The 20284-nt window shown below is 42.5% G+C and overlaps 1 protein-coding gene across 1 annotated transcript in view; it reads left to right on the top strand.

Annotated features, from left to right (window-relative positions):
* Positions 1–20284, top strand: part of Cog6 (component of oligomeric golgi complex 6) — a 37626-nt gene that overhangs the window by 4718 nt on the left and 12624 nt on the right. Inside the window, exons 5-13 of the mRNA XM_031376219.1 lie at positions 2009–2120; positions 3153–3235; positions 3591–3661; positions 5453–5546; positions 8636–8764; positions 8839–8930; positions 11443–11507; positions 14654–14745; positions 16777–16894. Coding sequence (XP_031232079.1) covers positions 2009–2120; positions 3153–3235; positions 3591–3661; positions 5453–5546; positions 8636–8764; positions 8839–8930; positions 11443–11507; positions 14654–14745; positions 16777–16894 — 856 coding nt within the window. The remainder of the gene's footprint in view (positions 1–2008; positions 2121–3152; positions 3236–3590; positions 3662–5452; positions 5547–8635; positions 8765–8838; positions 8931–11442; positions 11508–14653; positions 14746–16776; positions 16895–20284) is intronic.

The following is a 20284-nucleotide window of genomic DNA, read 5'->3' as shown; positions in this document are numbered from 1 at the left end:
GACGGCTCCAAAAAAGGTTGTTAGTAAAATGGTTAATTTCTGTTCAAGGAATTTTATGAAGTTTTGTAATTACTTTTAAACCTGTGTGATGATGGCCCTTTTTCTGAAAATTAAAATCCTTTCGATGACTTTTGGGTAGTAGGACATATACCTTTCAGCTCTGTGTAGAATTAATTAGGGGTTACATGATTGGTTTAAGTAAGTACCTGGACTTTGTTTCCCTTTTAGAATCTTGTGTTATTCATTACAAGGACATTTGCTTGGTGAATTTAAAGTCTTTCAACCTAAAGATATAAATAACACAAGGCAGACATACCTTGCCATAGTATAATAATAATGCTTATCTTGGTTAATTCTCAACAAATGTTTCCATTGTAGAATATGGCTACTTTTATGGGCTGGGTAAAGTCTCTACCACAGATATATCCCAGCCTCAAATTTGCAGTTTTTCTGTTTCCCCGCCTCCCCAGTGTTGTAATCACAGGCATGTGTCATCGTGCCCTGCTGTATACCCATTATGTATCCAGAACTAGGGTTAAAACAGATACCAAGAGTGTTGAGTTGCTGCATAGGGAGCTCAGGCAGTGCTGGCATTAGATGGAAACTCTTCCAGTCCCTTGGCGACTGCAGACTGCCTTTAACTCTAGAGTGTCTCTTTTTCTAATTGCCAGCTAGCCCATCTGTTACATCCAGATTGAAGAGTTTACAATACTGTTTTTATTGTCAAGTAGAAAGTGTGTTATGTTAGGGATCTCTAGAGTAACAGAACTTATAAAATTAATATCTGTCTCTATGGAAAAGAGCTTTATTCGAATGCTTTACAGGCTGGGGTCCAGCTGACCCAACAGTAACTGTCTATGAATGGGAGGTCCAATAGTTGTTCCATTCACGAGGCTGAGTGTCTCACCTGGTCATCAGTGTACTGTGGAATCCTGAATAAGTAGTCTCTAATGGTAGTGAGGGAATGGACTTGGTAGTGAAGGCTGGAGCAATCAGGCCAGATGGGGTGTGGGATCCCCAGGAGCTGGAGCATAGGTGGTCGTAGGCCTCCCAACATGCATGCTGGAAACTGAACAGGAGTCCTCTGCAAGAGCAGCATGTGCTCTTAGCTGCTGAGCCATCTCTCTGTCTCTAGCTGATATGTCTCTAGCTTCCTTCTACCATGTCCTTTATAGAGTCTGCCAGCAGAAGGTGTCCAGATTAAAGGTGGGTCGTCCTGCCTTAAAGAATCTGGATTAAGGGTCTGTCCCCAAAGACTTGAATTGAAGTGAGTCTCCCGACTTCAATTGATTTAATCAAGAAAAAAAAAAAAACCTCACAGGTGTTCAGACATTTGGCTTGTAGTTAATTCCAGATGTGGACAAGTTGACAGCCAAGAATAGTCACCACAAATGGGGAAGGCCAAAGGTGTTATTACAGGCTAATTTTTGTCTTCCATATCAGAAATATTCTTTGTAGATCAGGCTGGCCTCAAACCCCAGAGATCTGACTGCCTTTGCTTAAATTTGAAATTAAGGCACATATTTTAATTAGAGACATAGCTTTTTTGACCTCGTTATCTCTTTGTAACATAAAATAAAAATGAACAGAACTAATTTTTTGTTTGCTGTGTTTCATGTGAAAACTTTGATGTCAAGATATATTAACAAGTGAGAGAAATTGCTTGAAATCAAGAGTATATTTCTATCTTGGAAAATGCTCTTTAAAAGACTGTAAATTGGTACAGGTGTGCAGGTGCCAGTTGTGAACATATTTCTTCCTTTACATATGAACAATACCTTTTCTATGTGCAGAACAATAGCAGCTCCTTAGGAATGCTGCGTGCCTGATGAGCTAGCAGTGATCTCATCATGTGCCTGCTGGTGATCTGCAGCATCTGAGATGAGAACGAGGCTTCCTTGTAGAGACTCTTTCACAGTTCTGTTTTGTTCTCTAAGACACTGTGTTGGGTATTTGCTTTGTAGTAATACAAAAGCATAGTATACTTCTTTTTTTTTTCCCGCTGTAGCCAAAGACTAGAAATTAGAGCCCAAGTTGCAGATGCCTTTTTATCCAAGTTCCAGCTGACTTCTGATGAAATGAGTCTCCTCCGAGGGACAAGAGGAGGCCCAGTTACTGAGGTAGGTTCATGTCTGCTGGAGTCACTTAAGAGTACACAATTACAGATGCTACAAGGAAGATGTGATTTTAAAAGCTGAATTTTCTCATCTAAGAAACAATAATATGAGAATATTTCTAAATTTGAAATTAAGGCATATATTTTAATTAATTTGGGGTTTTATTTCAAAGTTGTTCAGTCTAATGTGATGGCACACACCTGCCATTAATTCCAGCATATAGGAAGCAAAGGTAGGCAGATGTCTGGGGTTTGAGGCCAGCCTGACCTACATAGGGTATTTCTTACATGGAATACAAGGATTTAGCCTGTTACATCACCTCTTTCAGTATAAACAATGCATATACATGTTTCCCTTAGGATAAATAATGACACTGCTTATTTTTTCTTTTATAACTTTATCTTGCTTAACTTGGAATTTGCTTGACTTTGTTTCTCTCTCTCTCTTTTTTAATGCTTGCCCACACTTTGCAGACTGAATGACAGACCTATAAAGCCTCTCAAATACTATTTTCTTCTTCTTTTTCTTTAAAGTCATGCAGTTTGTCCAAAAAGGACTCTCTTTGGTCTCCTAACCCTTAAGCTCTGGTATATTCCTCTTGCCCAGAGTCCTGTCTGTTTGATGAGCATCTTCTAGTCTTTCCTCGTGGTGAGGGAGCAGGAATGCATATGGACTGCTTATGTAGCAGAGACATACGGCAGTCCAGGGTTGCAGTCCTCTCACTTGGCTGTGTGCTTGCTGAGGACAGGGACTAGTCTATACACTTTCCCTATTACAGGCAACTAGCATAATGTTTGTTACATGGTGGACACTAGATTAATGTCAGGCTTAAAATATGAAGAAATACCTATTATGCCTTCTATAAATGCAGATGAAATCTGGAAGACTTCATTAGAATAGAATAGAATAGAATAGAATAGAATAGAATAGAATAGAATAGAATTTTGTTTCACCTTTGTAGTAATCTTTTAATCAGAGTAGTGTACTTTTTTCCTGAAAACACAGGTGTTTTTAATGACATTTTTACTTTTAAAGGACTTTTTCAAGGCATTGGGAAAAGTGAAACAGATTCATAATGACGTCAAGGTTCTTTTGCGAACCAACCAGCAGACGGCAGGGTGAGTAGCTGCTTGGTGAGCCACCCGCAGTGCTGCTTGTATTTGGAAACCTCAGAATCACTCCACTTCTGAAACGATGTTCTCTGAAGTAGGAGTATAACCTTCATTAGCCTTTGGGAAAGTCGGAAGCATATAGCCAACTTTAGTGTTTGACTAGAAAATAAACAGTGCCAATTAGCTGATGGAATTAAGAATTGACATTTACTTAATTGTAAACAAATTGCTGAAAAAAATCCATAAAAATGATAAAAAGTTAATAAGGGTCAAGTTGTTATGTCATTAAACCTGAATAAATTCTTAGGTACAACAGTTGACTAAGGTTTGCATTGTAATAATTTTTTAATTTTCACTTAAGTTTGGAGATTATGGAACAGATGGCCTTGCTTCAAGAAACTGCTTATGAAAGACTTTACCGGTGGGCTCAAAGTAAGTAATTTTTTTCATGCATATTAATATTTAATCCTTAAAATCTCATGTGACCTTTATTTGATTTCTTACAAGGTATTTGTATGTGTATTGGGAAGTATGCATGTGCGTATGTGTGCTACAGAGGCCAGATGGGGTGTGGGATTCCCAGGAGCTGGAGCATAGGTGGTCGTAGGCCTCCCAACATGCATGCTGGAAACTGAACAGGAGTCCTCTGCAAGAGCAGCATGTACTCTTAGCTGCTGAGCCATCTCTCTGTCTCTAGCTGATAGGTTTTTACAAAGCCAAGCAAGCTTTCCATGTTCACATACCGTGTTTCTGTGTTTATCAGGAATGTTGTTCAGGAGGGGGATAAATGAAGACGATGTCTCTGCTCTAAAGGAAAACAGCAAAAATGACGCTTCTGTCCTAAATAAATAAACGAGGGCGGTGTTTGGCTGGGCAGCTATTACTGTTTATGTGGCTGTAATGTTATGAATGATGAACTGTAATAAATTTCCACAGACTGTAAGATGCAGTGATGAGTGTGTCATCTTGGCAGTCTCGTCAGAAGTCAGGCGTGGTTCTCACCGTGCTAACATTACAGTGTTGGGAAAGCCCTGAGGTAGTTTCTCCTTCCCTAGCCTGTATGTTAGACTGGTAGGCTGCTTGCATTTGCAAGAGTGAAGTCGTGAGTTTCCCTTGCTGGTCGTCACTAGGGTTCTAACTACTTGCTTAGTTATGTGACCCATCTTCATCATTGTCTTCTTCCGTCTTCACAGCCCACATGGCTGGCCAGTTCTCTCCCATTTTGCATTTCCCCATTTTCTATTTCTGACTTGTTAATGGCATCCTCTTCTATTTTAGGGCTGGTGATTACCACGAACTTACTTAGGCAGTTTGAGAAAATGCTCTAATATCAAGGTCTTTCACTTTCAGGCCATCTGCAATGTTCCTTTTGCCACCTAAGGCAGTAACATTCACAGGTTCCAGGAATTTGAGCCAGGGTATCTTCAGAGCTTATTTTGCCTAGACCCAAGAGTCCCGTGGGTGTCTCCAGTGTTGATTAAGGTCCTGGTGGTCCTGTAAAATAGACTTTGCTTTCAAGATGTTTTAGTGTTTGCAAAATAACATTAAATTGAGGAAGACAGTTACACAGGGTGGAGTGTGAGTGTCTAGTAGGTTAGTAGTAAGCACTGACTGATGCAAGCCCTGGAGTTAATCTGATTAGCTGGCTGCTACTGTGTACTGGATGCCTAGTCTTTTGTTGGTTTAAGGTTGAGTTTCCTTGTTTTTCTACCTCTCTTCCTGTTTATACAGTGCTGTCATGTGGACTATTCTTTCTGTCTGTATCCAGGTCCTAGTCTTCAAGACAGCAAGAGGTTCCATGTGCCCCGGAGTGGTCCACACCCACAGTATCACACAGTGACTGTCCCTGAAAGGCGGCCACTGGGATATTTAGCATGCATCGACATGCTGCTGTTTTGTGATACAACTTTTCACATTTGTCTTATCCTTGTGGCTGAACTGTCCTTCCTCAAAGGCAGGACATTGCCTCAGATCTCTTTGTGCTCCCTTAACTTTTAACCTAGTGTTGGCCGGCCGTGCAGCCTTGGCTCCCAGGGGTGGCAGAGCCGTGTCTAGGTGCCTCTGCATCTCAGTCAGTAAGTCCTCAGTTCTTCAGACGTAGGGATTTGCATGTACTTCATAGGGAAAACTGAACTGTAAGGTGAAGTAGTGTTTGCTGTGGAGGAAAGAGCGGGCAGTGTGAGCAGACTGCCAGTGCTGAGTCCAGAGCTGATTGTCTTCCAGGTGAGTGCAGAGCCCTGACTCAAGAGTCCTGTGATGTGTCTGCGGTGTTAACTCAGGCCATGGAAGCCCTGCAGGACAGGCCTGTCTTGTACAAGTAAGTCATGCTGCTTGCCTTCCGTTATTACCTTGGTTGTAGTAGTGTGAAGTGTGTGTCCAACAGTGATGCTCAGTGACATTCACTTAGTGCGTGCCATTGGCGCACCAGCTTATTTGAACACTGCATGTCATAAAGAGAAGACCGGGGTGTCCCTATAGTATGATTGTCTCCTGGTTATGTGGCACCTGGGTGGCTTAGTCAGTTTGCCATTTCATCAATCCTTTGGGATTGTACACTACTAAAATCCCTATAGCGGTACAGCCCTGGAAGGAGGTGATCATGTAGAGGTGTTACAATATAGTTACTCTGAGAAGAAGAGAGAATATTCACAGTCAGGTCTTTGATCTTGTAACTGTGCCAGCTAAGATCTTCAGACTAACACTTTGGGTGGGGACCCTATACATTTAACTTGTTGATTTTAAATTCTCTATCTTACTCACAGAAGTCAGTACAGTTTTAAAGCTCTGGAAAAGATTAAAAGCCAGCTGTCGGGACAGCAAGTGTTGATGCTCTGGGAGACCACCAGGGCTTCATCCAGAGCCACCCCTTAAGGGTCCCCTTTCATCGATGTTTACAGGATTACATCACAGAACACAAATGCTGTGCCAGGCCAGCTGCGTGAAGCAACAGTGTAGTGCAGCTTACAACTGCATGCTACAGGGTGGGCCCTGTTCTGAGTGCTAGGGATAAAGATAACTCAAACACTTCCCTCAGCCTCCTTTAACTTCGGAACATCATATAATCAAGCCTATTTTAGTAGGATGCGTGCTTGATAGTCTGAATGTCATGTTCCAGGTGGTCCAGGTGTCCTGTGATAGGTGAGGATGACCATCAGGGTGTACTTCCTAAGGGAAACGGTGTACAGTGAGCCCTGGGTTGAAGATGTGTTCTAGTACTACTGCTACTACAACAATTGTTGTTTTTGTGAGATGGGATCCCTCATTTAATCTAGAGCTCACACATTCAACAAGACCAGCTGGCCAGTGAGCTGCAGGAATTGTTTCTGCTTCCTCAGTACAATGATTTAAGGTGTTAGCTGTCGTGCCTAGCTTTTTACATGAGAGCTGGAGGCCTGAACCTAGATTTAAGGTGTTAGCTGTCGTGCCTAGCTTTTTACATGAGAGCTGGAGGCCTGAACCTAGATCCTCACGGTTGTGTGGCAGGTCCTCGTTGGATGGGCACCTCCCCAGGCACCAGGTCCGGAGTGAGCTTTAGAGTGGATTCTTGAGTCAGATAGCCTGTAGGAGCCCTTAGCCCTCTGTGCACCTTTGTTCCTAGGTGCCTGTTTTCCAAGGCTCTGGAGGGAGGGCTCATTTCACAGGTGCCTAACTAATGGTGAGCACGTCAGTGAATGTCAGACATTTCTAACCAGTGCAGGGGTCTGTGAGCCAACAAGCACCATAGAGGAAGAGACGGAAGCATACACTTACTCTGCAGAGATAGAACCAGGAAGGTTGTAAGCAGTGTTTGGAGGTTGAGTCGGAAAGTAGGTTTCAGGCACCATTCATTAGGCTGCGAATGTTTAGAAAGGGAAAATTGCCTTTTCTTAAGTAATCATTGCTCAGTGCCCTTCCAGCTGTTGGGTGTTTCCTGTTAACAGCAGGTGCTATGCAGGAACTTCATCTCAGTAAAGTCTCCTGTTACCAGCAGGTGGCAGTGTAGGAACTTCATCTAAGCAGTGTGCAGCCCTCTCAAGTGAATCACACACAAGAAAACGTCAAATTGGTGTTCTGTTCAGGAAATTTTCCCCTGTGCCTATGTGCTGGAAGCGCTTCCTCACTTTTTTTTCTATTAGTTTCAGTGTATCTGGTTTTATGTGGAGGTCCTTGATTCACTTGGACTTGAGCTTTGTACAAGGAAATAAGAATGGATCTGTTTGCATTCTGAGCACTGAGTAGTTCCAGTGTATGATGGAAGAAGAAAGTTTTGGCTCTAATTTGTCTTAAGATATAGAAAGCAAATGTAAGATATTGTGCAGCACAGCAAAGCTTTGTCTGATCCCTGCACTTTTCTGTCCCTCTGCTACAGTGTATCTGCAGAGATCTCAACATCAGAGTGTCCCTAACATTCCACTCCCTTCCCTCTCCTCTCGTTGGGAATAATGTGACTAGTAAGAGCATCCACAATGCTCTTATGTTGTTGGAATTTTCCTTATAGCTATAAATAGTTCAGAAAGCAGTGTAGCCTAAGAAAGTAATTCTTCTGGACATCTTGAGGAAACTTTGGTAAATTTTGTTTACTAGTTATTGAATTTACTCTTAATATTTAGGCTGGTAGAATACTGTTCAGGGATTTAAAATTTGGTGGTATGGAAACTGCTAACCTTACATTATTAAAATTTTTGCTGTGTATGGAATGTAAAAAAGGCATAAAGAATGACAGGTATATTGGGATATAAGAACTAATTCCATCCATTCACACATATTTATCCTAGATCACCCTGCACTCTGGTTCATAGCTTTCCTTCTCTGTCAGTTTAGTTCCTCCACCATAGAAAACTTTCCCCATCTTAATCAATAATGAGTAACTTCCAATGTAAAAGATACTTGCTGTGCATGCATAGCCAGTTAATGATTGAACAGCTAATGTGTCTCATTTGAGTCAAAATAAGCTTTTAAAAATCAGCAATTTTGAATCCATTTTGGATGCTAAGTGATAGTAACAGAAGGGGAATTCTTAATATGAAAAAATGGTCTTGGTGTTTGAGCTGCAGAATTCTAACTAGAGTCTGAGAACTAGGTGTGTGGCTTTCTGTAGTCTCTGGAGCATCATGTTTAGCCACTATAGAACCAGGCCAGCTGTTCCTATTGCCACCACCACCACCACCACTACCACCACCTCCTCCTCCTCCACCTCCACTGATGCCATTGTTCTTGGTCCAAAGCATTCCTTCTTTTAGGATTAAAATTTGTACCTTTTGATTGAATTTTCAACATGTTGAAATGACTCATAATTTTTAGTTACAAGATAGTACTTCCTGAGGAGGGTGTGCCTAAGAAAGCTTTCCTGTCTTGCTCATCTCAGATACCGCCTGAAGTGTCTGTTGGGGGAAATAAGGTACTTCTCACATCATGTGTTCTTTCTAGGTATACCTTAGATGAATTTGGAACAGCCCGGCGAAGCACTGTTGTTCGTGGGTTTATTGATGCTCTTACAAGAGGAGGGCCAGGAGGTACACCTAGACCCATTGAAATGCACTCCCATGACCCACTGAGGTATAGTCATTGGCATTAGTAGAGGATTTAACTCTTTTCCTGGGGCATCTTTACTCACAGGTGGTTTTCTTTAGGTATGTGGGAGACATGCTGGCATGGCTCCATCAAGCTACTGCCTCTGAGAAGGAACATCTGGAAGCTCTCTTAAAGCTTGTAACTGCACAAGGTGAGTGTGCTGGTGGTTATTGCTAACTCCTAACAGAGGAAACACACATGGCTTCTGTTTTTCCATTGCTGTCTTCACAGAGATAAACATTTCACACTTAGATGCCACACGAACATCTTGCTATCCTTAGAGGACCCCCCCCCCTTTACTTAATAGATTTCTATGCTTTCATCTATTGCTTGGCCATTCAAGTTTAGGGTCTGCCTGTGTTCCAGTGCCCTGCTGCCTTCTGGTAAGGCATGGCTGGAGTGCCAGGCTTACATTGGCTCAAACCCTCAGGATCAGGCTCAGAGGCAAGGATGCAGTGAGCGGCTGAGTCTTGCTCATGGCAGAGAAGGCATGGGTGCAGGAGTGGGAGGTGGTCAGTAACAGTGGTCCACAGTCCGGAAGCAGAGAGATGAGCTGGTGTGCACTGGGCACCCTTGTTCCTTTGCCCACTTGAGTCAGTTTGGGCCTTGCCCACACTGGAAGTACCCTCACAGATATACTAGCATATTTGTGTCTTGAGCAATTATAAAATGCAGTCAAGTAGATGAGAACAGCCATTACAGAAGCCTTACGTTCAGAGCCCAGGAGTCTAGTGTGTAAGTTAAGAGAGTTCTGGTTTGATAGAAAGTAGAGAGAAATACTATTCCTGGTATTGTCTGACTGTGTGGCATAGTGTGGCCATACGTTACTGTGGTCACAGACTCAGCTCTTCAGTACTGAGATTTGATGCAGCATATGTCTTAGGTTGGTACAAAGTTTGCTATTTTTGATTGTGTGAGACATGGTCTAACTGTGTATTCCAGACTGGCCTCAAACTGTCACTCCTGCCTTATCCTTCTAAGTGCTAGGATTATAGGCATGAGCCATAATGCCAGCCAAAGTCTGTACTCTTTTCTTTTGTTCCTACCCAGGTTTAAAAGAATGTGTTTCCGGACTGAGCATAGTGGCACACACCTTTAATCCCAGCACTCAGGAAGCACAGGCTGGTGGATTTCTCTGAGTTTAAGGCTAGCCTGATCTACACATAGTGAGCTTTAGGCCAGCCAGGGCTACATAGTTAGGCCATGCCCCCTCCCCAAAGGCAAAAAGAAAGAAGGGATGTGCTTCCTCGAAGGTGTCTTTAGAGAAGTTTTTATGAGAGACAGTGTTTAGAAGCTTTAATATAAGTTAGAATTAGGTGATAGTCTAAGCCTCGCCCTGAAAATGAAAGTGGTTGCCTGTCTGCCCCACCTTTTAAGTGTATCATGCTTGGTAATAGTATGAGCAATGTCAGCTTTTCCTTGGGTTACACCGTCAGTTCTCAGCCTTCTGCTCTCAGTGCCACATTGCCTCAAGCAAGGTGTTTCCAGAGCCACGTGCTACATCTTTGAGACCTCCTCCAACTCACCCAGTCATACTCGGGGGCTTCACCAAAATGGTGACCATCCTTTTGTTAACCATCATTCATTCACACGAGTTGTCAGCATTTGTAGATGCATACTAGTTATCAACACCATTAGACATGGATCAAAAATTACAACTCGTAATGTCCCAAAGATGCCACGGGCCGGCCAGTCCAGGCCTCCCTCAACCCATGGGGGACCAGGGTCCTAGTCAGGTAGACAAGGCGTTGGCGAAGAAATGACAAACAGAAACAGACACAAGGGAATGCTGTAACTGAATGCAATTTGTACAGAGTAGAAATCAGGCTTATATAGTATACAGAAAACAGGGCAAACTACAGAATTTACATAGGCAGGAGATGGCTATATCAAGGTCAGTAAAATCAAACAGCTAGGTGCAAGGTGGAGGAGCAGTGGTGTCTTTCTTTTGGGGCTAGGTTGTCCTGGCAGCCCCAAGATAAACTCTCAGGGTCTGTCTGAGGCAAGTAGCTGAAGGTCATATTCTAGCATTCCTTGGCTGTAACATAAATAATTAGTGATGGGAGCCCTACAACTTCTAGCTTCTCACTGGCAGTAAAATAGTTTTTCTTTCTGTGTGAGACTTCTCTGATAATAAGTGCCTAACTGCTATTTCTGACTCTTGAGATGCCCTGTCTGGTAAGACAGCTTCTAGTAAAAATTCCCAGCTAATTACAGCTAGGAAATCTAATAGGATCATTGAAGCACTGTGAAGGCCAGGAAATAATGTTCAATCTTAGTTTTAGCTATAACAAAATATTTCTTAGGGCACCTTTATGCCTGAATAAAGAAATCACGCAGATCTCTCCACAGACTAAACAGAGATCAATCTGGAACAGGTCTGAGTTAGGAGATGCCCACAACTGACTGAAATCCCCAGGAGACAAACTCCCTTTGGAGTCATAATGCCTCTTGTCCATGATCAGGTTTTAACCCTGATACTGTAGACCTACTGGGGTAGAAAAGTGCGTGCAGCACAAAGACACCTAGCCTAACAAAGTGTTGCTGTTTATTTTAAATGCCATTCATGACATTACTCACAGGTCATTCTATTGAATGGTTCTTAAAACCTATAGAGTCAGGTGTAACTTGGGAAAACATAATTATGTTATACTTAATTTTAGGTGTTAAAGAAAATATCCAAGAAGTCGTTGGGCATATCACTGAGGGTGTGTGTCGGCCTCTAAAGGTAAAGGGTCTATCTTCATTGTGTTTTCAGGGATCTGACCTCGAAGTATTGGCTCATTCTTAGGAGCTCAGTAAAATCAACGAGTGATGTCATTTTTCATACTAATATATAATGATTACTCCAAATATGAACATATTTACCTGTTGCTGTTGCTGCTAAACTACTTGCTATGCCAGGGCAGGGTTTAGAGTCAGCAGGTCCAGACCTCATGTCAGCCTTGTCCCAGTGCTTAACTCTGCTGCAGTATGCTCACGTGGGCCTGTCTAAAGGGCTCCGTGGGACAGCCAGGAGGGTCAAGTGAGGCAGATGTGGTACGTGGTTCCCAGAGTTTGCATCTACCACAGACTTCTTCTCACTTACATCACAGTCTCTCAGGGAAGTCAGGAGAGGAATTCAAACAGGAAACTGAAGGCAGGAGCTGATGCAGAGGCCATGGAGGGGTGCTGCTCATTGACTTGCTCACTCTGGCTTGCTCAGCCTGCTTTGTTATAAATTCCAAGACAACTGCCCATAGATGTCACAGCCCACAGAGAACTGAGCCTTCCCACATCAGTCATCAACCAAAAAAATGTACCAGAGGTTTGTCCACAAGCCAATCTGGTGGGGAGATTTTCTCATTTGACATTCCCTTTTCTAAAATTATCCTAGCTTCTGTAAAGACTAGCTAGTAAAGTTTATTTCCAGGTTTTATGTGTTTTGTTTTGTTTTTTTGTGGTTTTGATGTTTTTTTGGTTTTTTTTGTTTTTTTAGAATTGTGTGGTTTAAGTTTATTCCATTGTATGTAGGGTGCTGCCTTGTCAGCATCACTTATAAAGCAGACTCATAAACACAGGCACCAGAATTTGAGTCTGCCTTTCTCAAGTCTAGGGGTTACAGCCCTTCCTTCTCATAAGTGTTCTGTTTCTTCTAATAAAATCCTTAATGTGCCCTGTGTTCCTGACCTCCATAAATTATGCGTTCTCTGAAAACAGACAGGCACACAGAGAAAAGAGGCATGGGAAATGGAGCAGTGTGGCACATGGCTTGGAGTGGGCATTGTGTGCTGCCTAGACAGATGCCAGCACTAAGCTCCCCATAGGTTATAGCATGGAGGGAGGCTTGTCAGCATCCCCTTCCTCCCCGATTTTTCCATTGCTTCCTCCCTCTTCCCTCTCCCTTCCTTCTTCCTACCATTTCTCCTCCCTTTCTCTTTTCCTCTCTCTTCCTCTCTCTCTCCCTCTCCTCCTCCCTCCCTTCATCTCTCTCCCTCTCCTCCTCCCTCCCTTCATCTCTCTCCCTCTCCCTCACCTCTCCTCCCCTCCTGTGCACTAACAGGATACACTCCTCCCTCGACCCAGTGTCCTGCTTTGCTGCTGTTAGATTGCCTGCAGCTCATGTCCCCTTTAAGCATCGGCTCGAGCCTCCCTTGTCCCTTTCTAAGGACCATGATTCACTGAGTACTTGGATGTCAGAGCTGTACCACAAGCTTCCTGTCTGTCCTCTGCCAGGGTCTTGTCCTCCACCACCAGCTCTGTTCTAACTGCAACCATTTCTGCCTCTGTCACAGTCTTAGTCTCCTAGTTTATTTTCTCTTGTAACAAACATGTATTTTCTAAGACTTTTGGTTTGATGAATGCTGGTATCTTCTGTGGTCTCTGGAAAAAAGGGTGTTTCCTTGTATGCTGTTTGTCACTCTCCACTATTCGGCTGTCTCTGCTGTGACTCTGGGGGTTGCTTTCCCTTGAGCTGTGGGCTGCAAGCGATGGGCTTTTGTCACTTATCTTGTCTTCCCTCCCTCCCTCTGTTCCTTTCTGCCTCACTCTACCCTTCCACTGTTCCCACATTCTTTCTAAAGGGAGTAGGAATATGAATTTTCATGAAGACAGATGCAGGCTAACTGAGCTGGTATCAAACATTCATCTGCCCAGGAAAACCTGTCTACAGTTAGTGTCCTTAGAGATGAAAAACACCACGTTTTTAATGATGCACATAACTCTAATCCTGAGGTCTTGCTGACCAGCTGTCTAGTCAGCAAGTGAGGTCCAGGTTCAGTGAGAGGCCTTGCTTCAGAAGACAGTTAAAGTGATAAAAGAAAGGCACCCTGTATAGATTGCTGGCCCTCCACAGGCCGGCCTGCAAGGGCACTCACACACGGACATGTGTGCACGCACACGTACCAAGAAATGTGCTCATTTAGAAATTGATTTTTAAGGATAAATGTGATTCCTTATCTTGTGGCCTCATGCCAAAGAGGAGCCACTTTCATAAACATGCAAATGTGAAGAAAAATTACTGTCCATAACTAAAGAGTTCCTTGTAAAACTATACTCAGACAGTATCTATATCCTGAAACAAAAGAACAGAGAACACCTGCCATGTGCACTCTTGTGCCACATTCTGCAGAGACTGAAGGATACAAGAAACACTGTCAGTCTGTAGATAGCAGGGAGGTAATCATGTGAGTAGCCATGTAAGGACAGACAGAACAGACAGTGTGAGCATCTTAGGGAATGGACTAAGGGAGGGAGCAGTGAGTGGCTGGGGTTAGTTAGAAGAGTCCTAGGGAATGGACTGAGGGAGGGAGCAGTGAGTGATGGGGTTAGTTAGAAGAGTCCTAGGGAATGGACTGAGGGAGGGAGCAGTGAGTGATGGGGTTAGTTAGAAGAGTCCTGGGAAGAGCAAGTTCAGCTTCAACACAGCTGGCTTTGTCCTGGCAGCTTTACAGTTGGACAGCTATGTTGGTGTTCGTTTACGGCTTCCTAGACTCTGCTAACAGGAACAACCAGTGTGAGACAGACAGAATTTTCTCCCTCTCCCTCTCCCTCACCCTCACCCTCTCCCCCTCTTCTTTCCAGCTGCTTTTGCACTTTAATCTTAACCAAATCTACATACACAGTAGTGCTGAACCTCAAAGTGGCCCTGCTGTAGTTTTTGTTATTAACTTGCGTAAGCGGAATGTTGCAGATACTGAGTCACCTTTAACAGTTTGTATTAAACTATTTATCTTATGCCTTAATATGCAGAATTTCTTTAGAAAGCATTTTTGTGATTGCTACAGCAATGAAATTGTATCTTGGATATTTTTATGCTGTGTATATCCCATCATTAATGAAGAAAAGGTGTGCTTTTAAGAAATGTTCAAGGTTTTCTTCTTCATGTTTTCACAGGTTCGAATTGAACAAGTAATACTTGCTGAACCTGGGGCAGTTTTGTTATATAAAATTTCTAACCTCCTCAAGTTTTATCACCATACTATCAGGTAACAAGAAGCAGGGAGTGTGCATGTATCCCCTGAGGTGTCTGTCTGCAGTCAGGACACAGTCTTGTTCCTACTGAGTATGTCACTGAGTGAGGCCACCCATGCTCAGTGTGCCAGTGTGCCTTAAGGCCATCCTTTCTTCTGTCCTTCCTTTTCCAGGAATAACCATGCATGCGTGCACACACGCACACATACACAATGTACATAACAAAATAGACTTACAAAGTAAGCCTTTCTTCATCAATAAGTGAGTTCTATGACAGCTAGAAGCCCTGCATGTCCATAGACTGGGACAGCGAGTGAGCTGTATCATTAGGCACCAAATGTCTTTGTTTGTCATTAGTGTTTAGTGTTGCATGCATGATAGAATAGACATAGCTTTTATCTTATCCCCAGAAAAGTAAGTTTATAGGATTTGAATGTAAATTAAAATGATTAATATTGTTTATATTAATTAATGCTGGAAATTAATATGGTAGCAATTATTCTTTAACTAGCTTTTCCCCTATACAAAGACTTTTTAAGACTTCAAAGCCTTAGGCCTTAGCTGGGCAGATTTTTCAACTAGCTCATCTAAGTTCACCCACCCACCTAGCTCCATCCACATGGCTAGCTATGCCTTCCAGGCCTTTACTCATGTCTGTCTCCTCCCATGTCTCCTTTCCTCCTCCTCACTCCCAGAGTGCCTTTCTCTCTCCCAGGAAGGACCAATCACATTTTTATTAAAGCCCATCAGAGAATGCCTTAGGTAGGTGAGGAAGGATAGAGACACAATTTCACACAGTGTACCTCAACATTTGAAACAATGTATCTTATCAAAAAATATTAAAATTAAAATTCCTTTCAGAATTATCAGTGAGCAAAATATGTAAGCAAACTTTTCTCCTAGCAAAATTGAGAAATCTCTTTGGATGAATCTAAGAATCATCTTTTTAATAGAAAATTGAAAATTACCAAATATGCTAATGTAATTGTTTCAAAAAGCAGATTTTCATAATTAGTCTAAATATACTGGTCTCTAAGCAGCAGTAAAGAGTTGAATAAGTATAGTTTTTAGGTATGTTATTGATAGGATAAGCTAGTTTTAATGAAAAGAACTAAGTATTATACAATCTAATTATCAAGACACTAAGAGCTATTAATTGTCTTTCTTAAAATTAAAACCAGATTTTGCTGTATAATCAAGATGCATGTGTTATTGTGCTAAAGGAGAAAGTGTTTGCATGTCACAGATGTCAGTTCTGACTCACAGCCTTGCTAAAAGATGAAATATTGGGAGCATAGTACAGGTTGACTAACCCTTACCCAGCATGCTTGAAGCCAGAAATGTGCAATAGTTAAGAAAAGCCTTTGCCAACCCAACAGCACTCATCTGCATATCCAAATCCCGAATCCTCTGAGGTCTGAAGCATTCCTAACATGACACACACGTTTCCATATCCCAGACTCTCGAGCTATGGATGATCAAGCTTTGGCTTGCTTCTTTCCCTTTTTAACCCCATTACTCAAATAAAAAGAAAACTGACATTTTTTTATAAACCTAGAGTGATTAGTTTTAGTTTATAAAACATACCCCCCCCCCCACACACACACACATGCCTATTTAAGTCTATGTTTGTTTTTGTTGAAAAATCATTATTGTAGCCCAGGTCATTCAGTCAAAATCTCCCCTCCCCTCTGGTCCCTTTCCCTCCCTCCATCTCTCTATGGTCTACATGCATGTGTGCCTGGGTGTGGTGCGTGCCTGCATGAGGAGGCTGGAGAGAATGTCATATGACTTCCTCCATCACTGTCTGCCTCATTCCCTTGAGAACCTGCAGCTTGCCTTTAGGCTGGTCAGAGGGCTCCTGCAGCCCCCAGTGCTGGGGTGACAGGTACCACAGGCATATATGGCTCTTATGTGGGCACTGGGAGTTCAACCGTACTGTGCATCTCTCCAACCTTCAGATTTAGATCTCTTTAAAGACTGCTCCATGAGATGAGCTTTGTTGGCTTTTTTTTCAACCTGAAATGAATATTCTTTGCTTTTAGTGGCATTGTTGGAAATAGTGCAGCTACTCTACTGACAACAATTGAAGAAATGCACTTGCTAAGCAAAAAAATATTCTTCAGTAGCTTGAGTCTCCATGCGAATAAACTGATGGACAAGGTGGGTCCGTCTGGCCGCCTGGGCTGCCATGACAATGGGAACTTCCATGTTTGGACGTTAGTGATATTTTTTCCTTTTCAAGTTCATGTTGGGGAGTTTAGTAAATCTCAAGTCATAGTTCATCTTCCAGGATTAATCTCAAGGTGAGTTCATTACCTTGTTTTCTAAAAAAATTTAATCTTAAACATTCTTTTAAATACAGAGTTTTTAAATACAGAGTGTGTATGTCTAAGGCAAACTTAGAGCTATGCCTGTGTTAGAGCTGATGTGACACAGTGAAGCCTGGAGCTCTTATAAAACGTTTCCAAACAGTTTCATAGTTTCATGTTCTAGTGGTACAGCTGGTCTTCTATATCATATACATAAACATTATGAAAGTGACAGGAAACCACCATGTAATATATAAGCAAACAGCAGAACCTGAGAAACCAGTATGACCTAGTGTTTTAAGTTGAACAGAGTTCTGTAGCAGGAATAGTTATTCATTGTCAGCTTCGTGTTTGGGTTCTGCTGGTAGATGCTTCCTCGGAGGTAACTATTGTAGCGTCTATCACATACTGATTTTTTACTATCATAAAGTGCCCTTTATCTAGTGATAACATTTGCCTTACTGTGTTCTGACTGGTATTGATGTGCTGTGCTAGCTTTCACTTGAATATTTGCAAAGTATCTCTCTCTTACATCCTTTTACTTTTGGCTTGTTAGAAGATAACATACAGTTTGATCATGGTTTTATAAACAATAAATTCCTAGTTAGTTTTTGCCTTTTGATAAGTATGTTTAACCTATTTACATTTGGATGACTTCCTGACACTTGAGTTTGTTAGATTGCTCTTTGTTTTCTGTGTGTCTTAGGTTTTCATTCCCCTTTCTCTCCATTACTTTAGTACTTTGCTTTCTTCCTCCTATAAACTCTCTTATGCTGCTGTTATCATTGACAGCAGTACTATATTATGTCCACCAACATAATTTGTAATTATAGCTTCATGTAGTTGTCTTTTCATTCACAAAGAGGAAAAGGAAATATAAACAAAAATACTGAAAAAATGTTTGCCTTGATAGTTTCAATTTCTCTTGCATTTTTAAAGAATGCCTTTCCCAGAAATAGAATTCTTGGCTACTATTTTACTTCTTCCAGCCACTATGTGTTCAAAGACCCCCAGAGCTCGGGAGACCCTCACTCAAGTCTCGAGATAACACGACTACCCAATAACTCACGAGAGACTGATCTTGCTGCAATCATATGAGGTTTATTTGGGATAGGCCGGTACCGGTGTCGATCTTGTGACCTTGCAGGCCAGAGGAGTTTGACCCCGAACACAAGAAGTGAGGGGTATTTAAAGGGAAAAACCACAAACTGGGGGGGGGGGGGGGGGGGGGGTGAGAGGGTTACCAAGCATAAAACAGTGCAAGCATAGCATAAAAACAGTGGAAAATTTCAAAGAGACCCAGCCCCTGGTTGAATCAGGTCACAAGGAAGTCGTCCTGCACACTCATTGTCTAGAGGAATGTGATTTGGTCAATGCTATCTTCTTAATGGCTGACCACTATCCTGTTCCTTATTCTGGGCCCTAGCTGGAGGGGGGTTTCTGTGACCAACAAGTTCCTGGAACTGACCAGTCCACATTCCTGGCTCGTTACAGAGACTTCCTATGCCTTCTTTAAGTAAAGGTTATACATTAATGCATTTCCATTAACATGCTTTTTCCAAATTTCTAAATTCAGTCTTTCAGTGTAATCTGATGCATTCTGGTTATGCTGTAATACTGTTAACAGCATTGGTTGCTAATCTTAATGAGTTCCAGATGGTTATGAGCTGCTGTGGGTGCTAGGAATTGAATCCAGGTACTGTGGAAAGAGCGGACCAGGCTCTTCACCGAGCTATCTCCCCAACCTCTCTATATTTTGAGTTATGCTTTGTCTCCATGGAGATCAATGTAGATTTGTGTTGGGATTCAGTCACCTGCTTTGCTAATCAGATCAGTGTTCATGAGATTTGGGAGACCCTCTATTTCTTCAAATACTTCTGCTCCTTGTTCCTTGTTTCTTCTGGACTTGTAGTCTGCTGATGGCAATGGAGTCTCATGGGGCTTGGTTCCTCCTCATTTCACTCCATTTCTCTCTGCTCCACGGAGCCTGTGGTCTCATTCGGCCCCTCTCCACATTCACTAGCCAGTTTTTGTGCCTGCCACATTTCTTAGTGAACCCTGCAGTCAAGTTTCCATCTCAGTTCATTTCTGTTTAACCGTGCCTGTGTGTGGCAGCCGTTGTGTGGCAGCCGTTGTTCTCTCTTTCCTGTGGTTCTTCAGACAAGCTTTCTTTAGGCATCGAGCCCATTAAAGCCTTAAGTCATCCACTGCCTAGCCTCTACCAGCAGGAGCTTCTGTTGGCTTTTCCTTCTCCTGTCAAGGGCCATATTTTCTTGTTTGCTCATGTGTCACATAGCATTTTCTTGTTAATAGTACTTACATAAAAGAAAGAGGGTTTTCATAGGCCACTCTCCCAATCTTACTGAGGTCAATTATTCATTAACTTTTATGCATGAGAAGTTCTTAAATAAATCCTAACATTTAAATATTTTCTCTTTCTGTCATCCTTAATGACTTCTAATTGCCAAATTTTGTTTCATTTACAGTCTTATCTGTTAAAGTTAAAAGCATTCTGATATTCTTTTAAAGTTTCATAGGCAGAATCTCATACTTGCAAAAGACCTTTTAATATTAAAAAGAGACAAAATTAAAAAGTAGGTTCACAGGAGCCCTCTGGTGGTGCTTGTGAGCAGCAGTGTTGTGTTAGGCCTAGTTTGTACTTCCTGAGGTGCTCTGTTCAGCAGTGGATGCAGGCCTTCAGAGACCTCAGCCTTGGGCCTTCCCTAGGTCACAGCGATAGATAGACCGTAAGTGGTAGATCCAGGATTTAAAACCAACCTTTCAAATTGTTAGTGGTTCTTACTTCCTGAGAACTCCTTTTCCAATTGAGTAGCCAGTGGAATTCTCCAGTGCTTTTCAATGCAGAGTGGAGCCAAGAAGCCCCAGCATGGGCACTGAGCTCTTTGTGCCACGGACCGGTTTTCAGCCGGAAACCCTAGTTCTGAGGGGTGATGAGTTCTGGCCAGGTGTGCAAGGGATTTGGCTGGTGATAGATAGACACGACACATAGAAGTTTGCTATCTAAATGTATTTCTTAAAAATTGCATGAGACTTTTTACAGTCATTGCAAAAGAGAGATGAAAAATCTGGCAGCTCAGTGGTCAGGGTTACCTCTGAGGCCAATTAAAATACACTGGGTCTAAAAACAGCAGCTATCTCCTCTGGACTGATGCAGCTCCCCCGGGCTCCGAGCACGCTCGGGCCACATGGGCCCGGCTGGAGTCTCGGGGGGGTGGGGGGG

Source organism: Mastomys coucha, unplaced genomic scaffold (genome assembly GCF_008632895.1).
Source record: "Mastomys coucha isolate ucsf_1 unplaced genomic scaffold, UCSF_Mcou_1 pScaffold16, whole genome shotgun sequence".
NCBI lineage: Eukaryota > Metazoa > Chordata > Mammalia > Rodentia > Muridae > Mastomys > Mastomys coucha.
The sequence above is the reverse complement of the archived record's forward strand: the minus strand, read 5'-3'. Positions and strand labels throughout refer to the sequence as shown.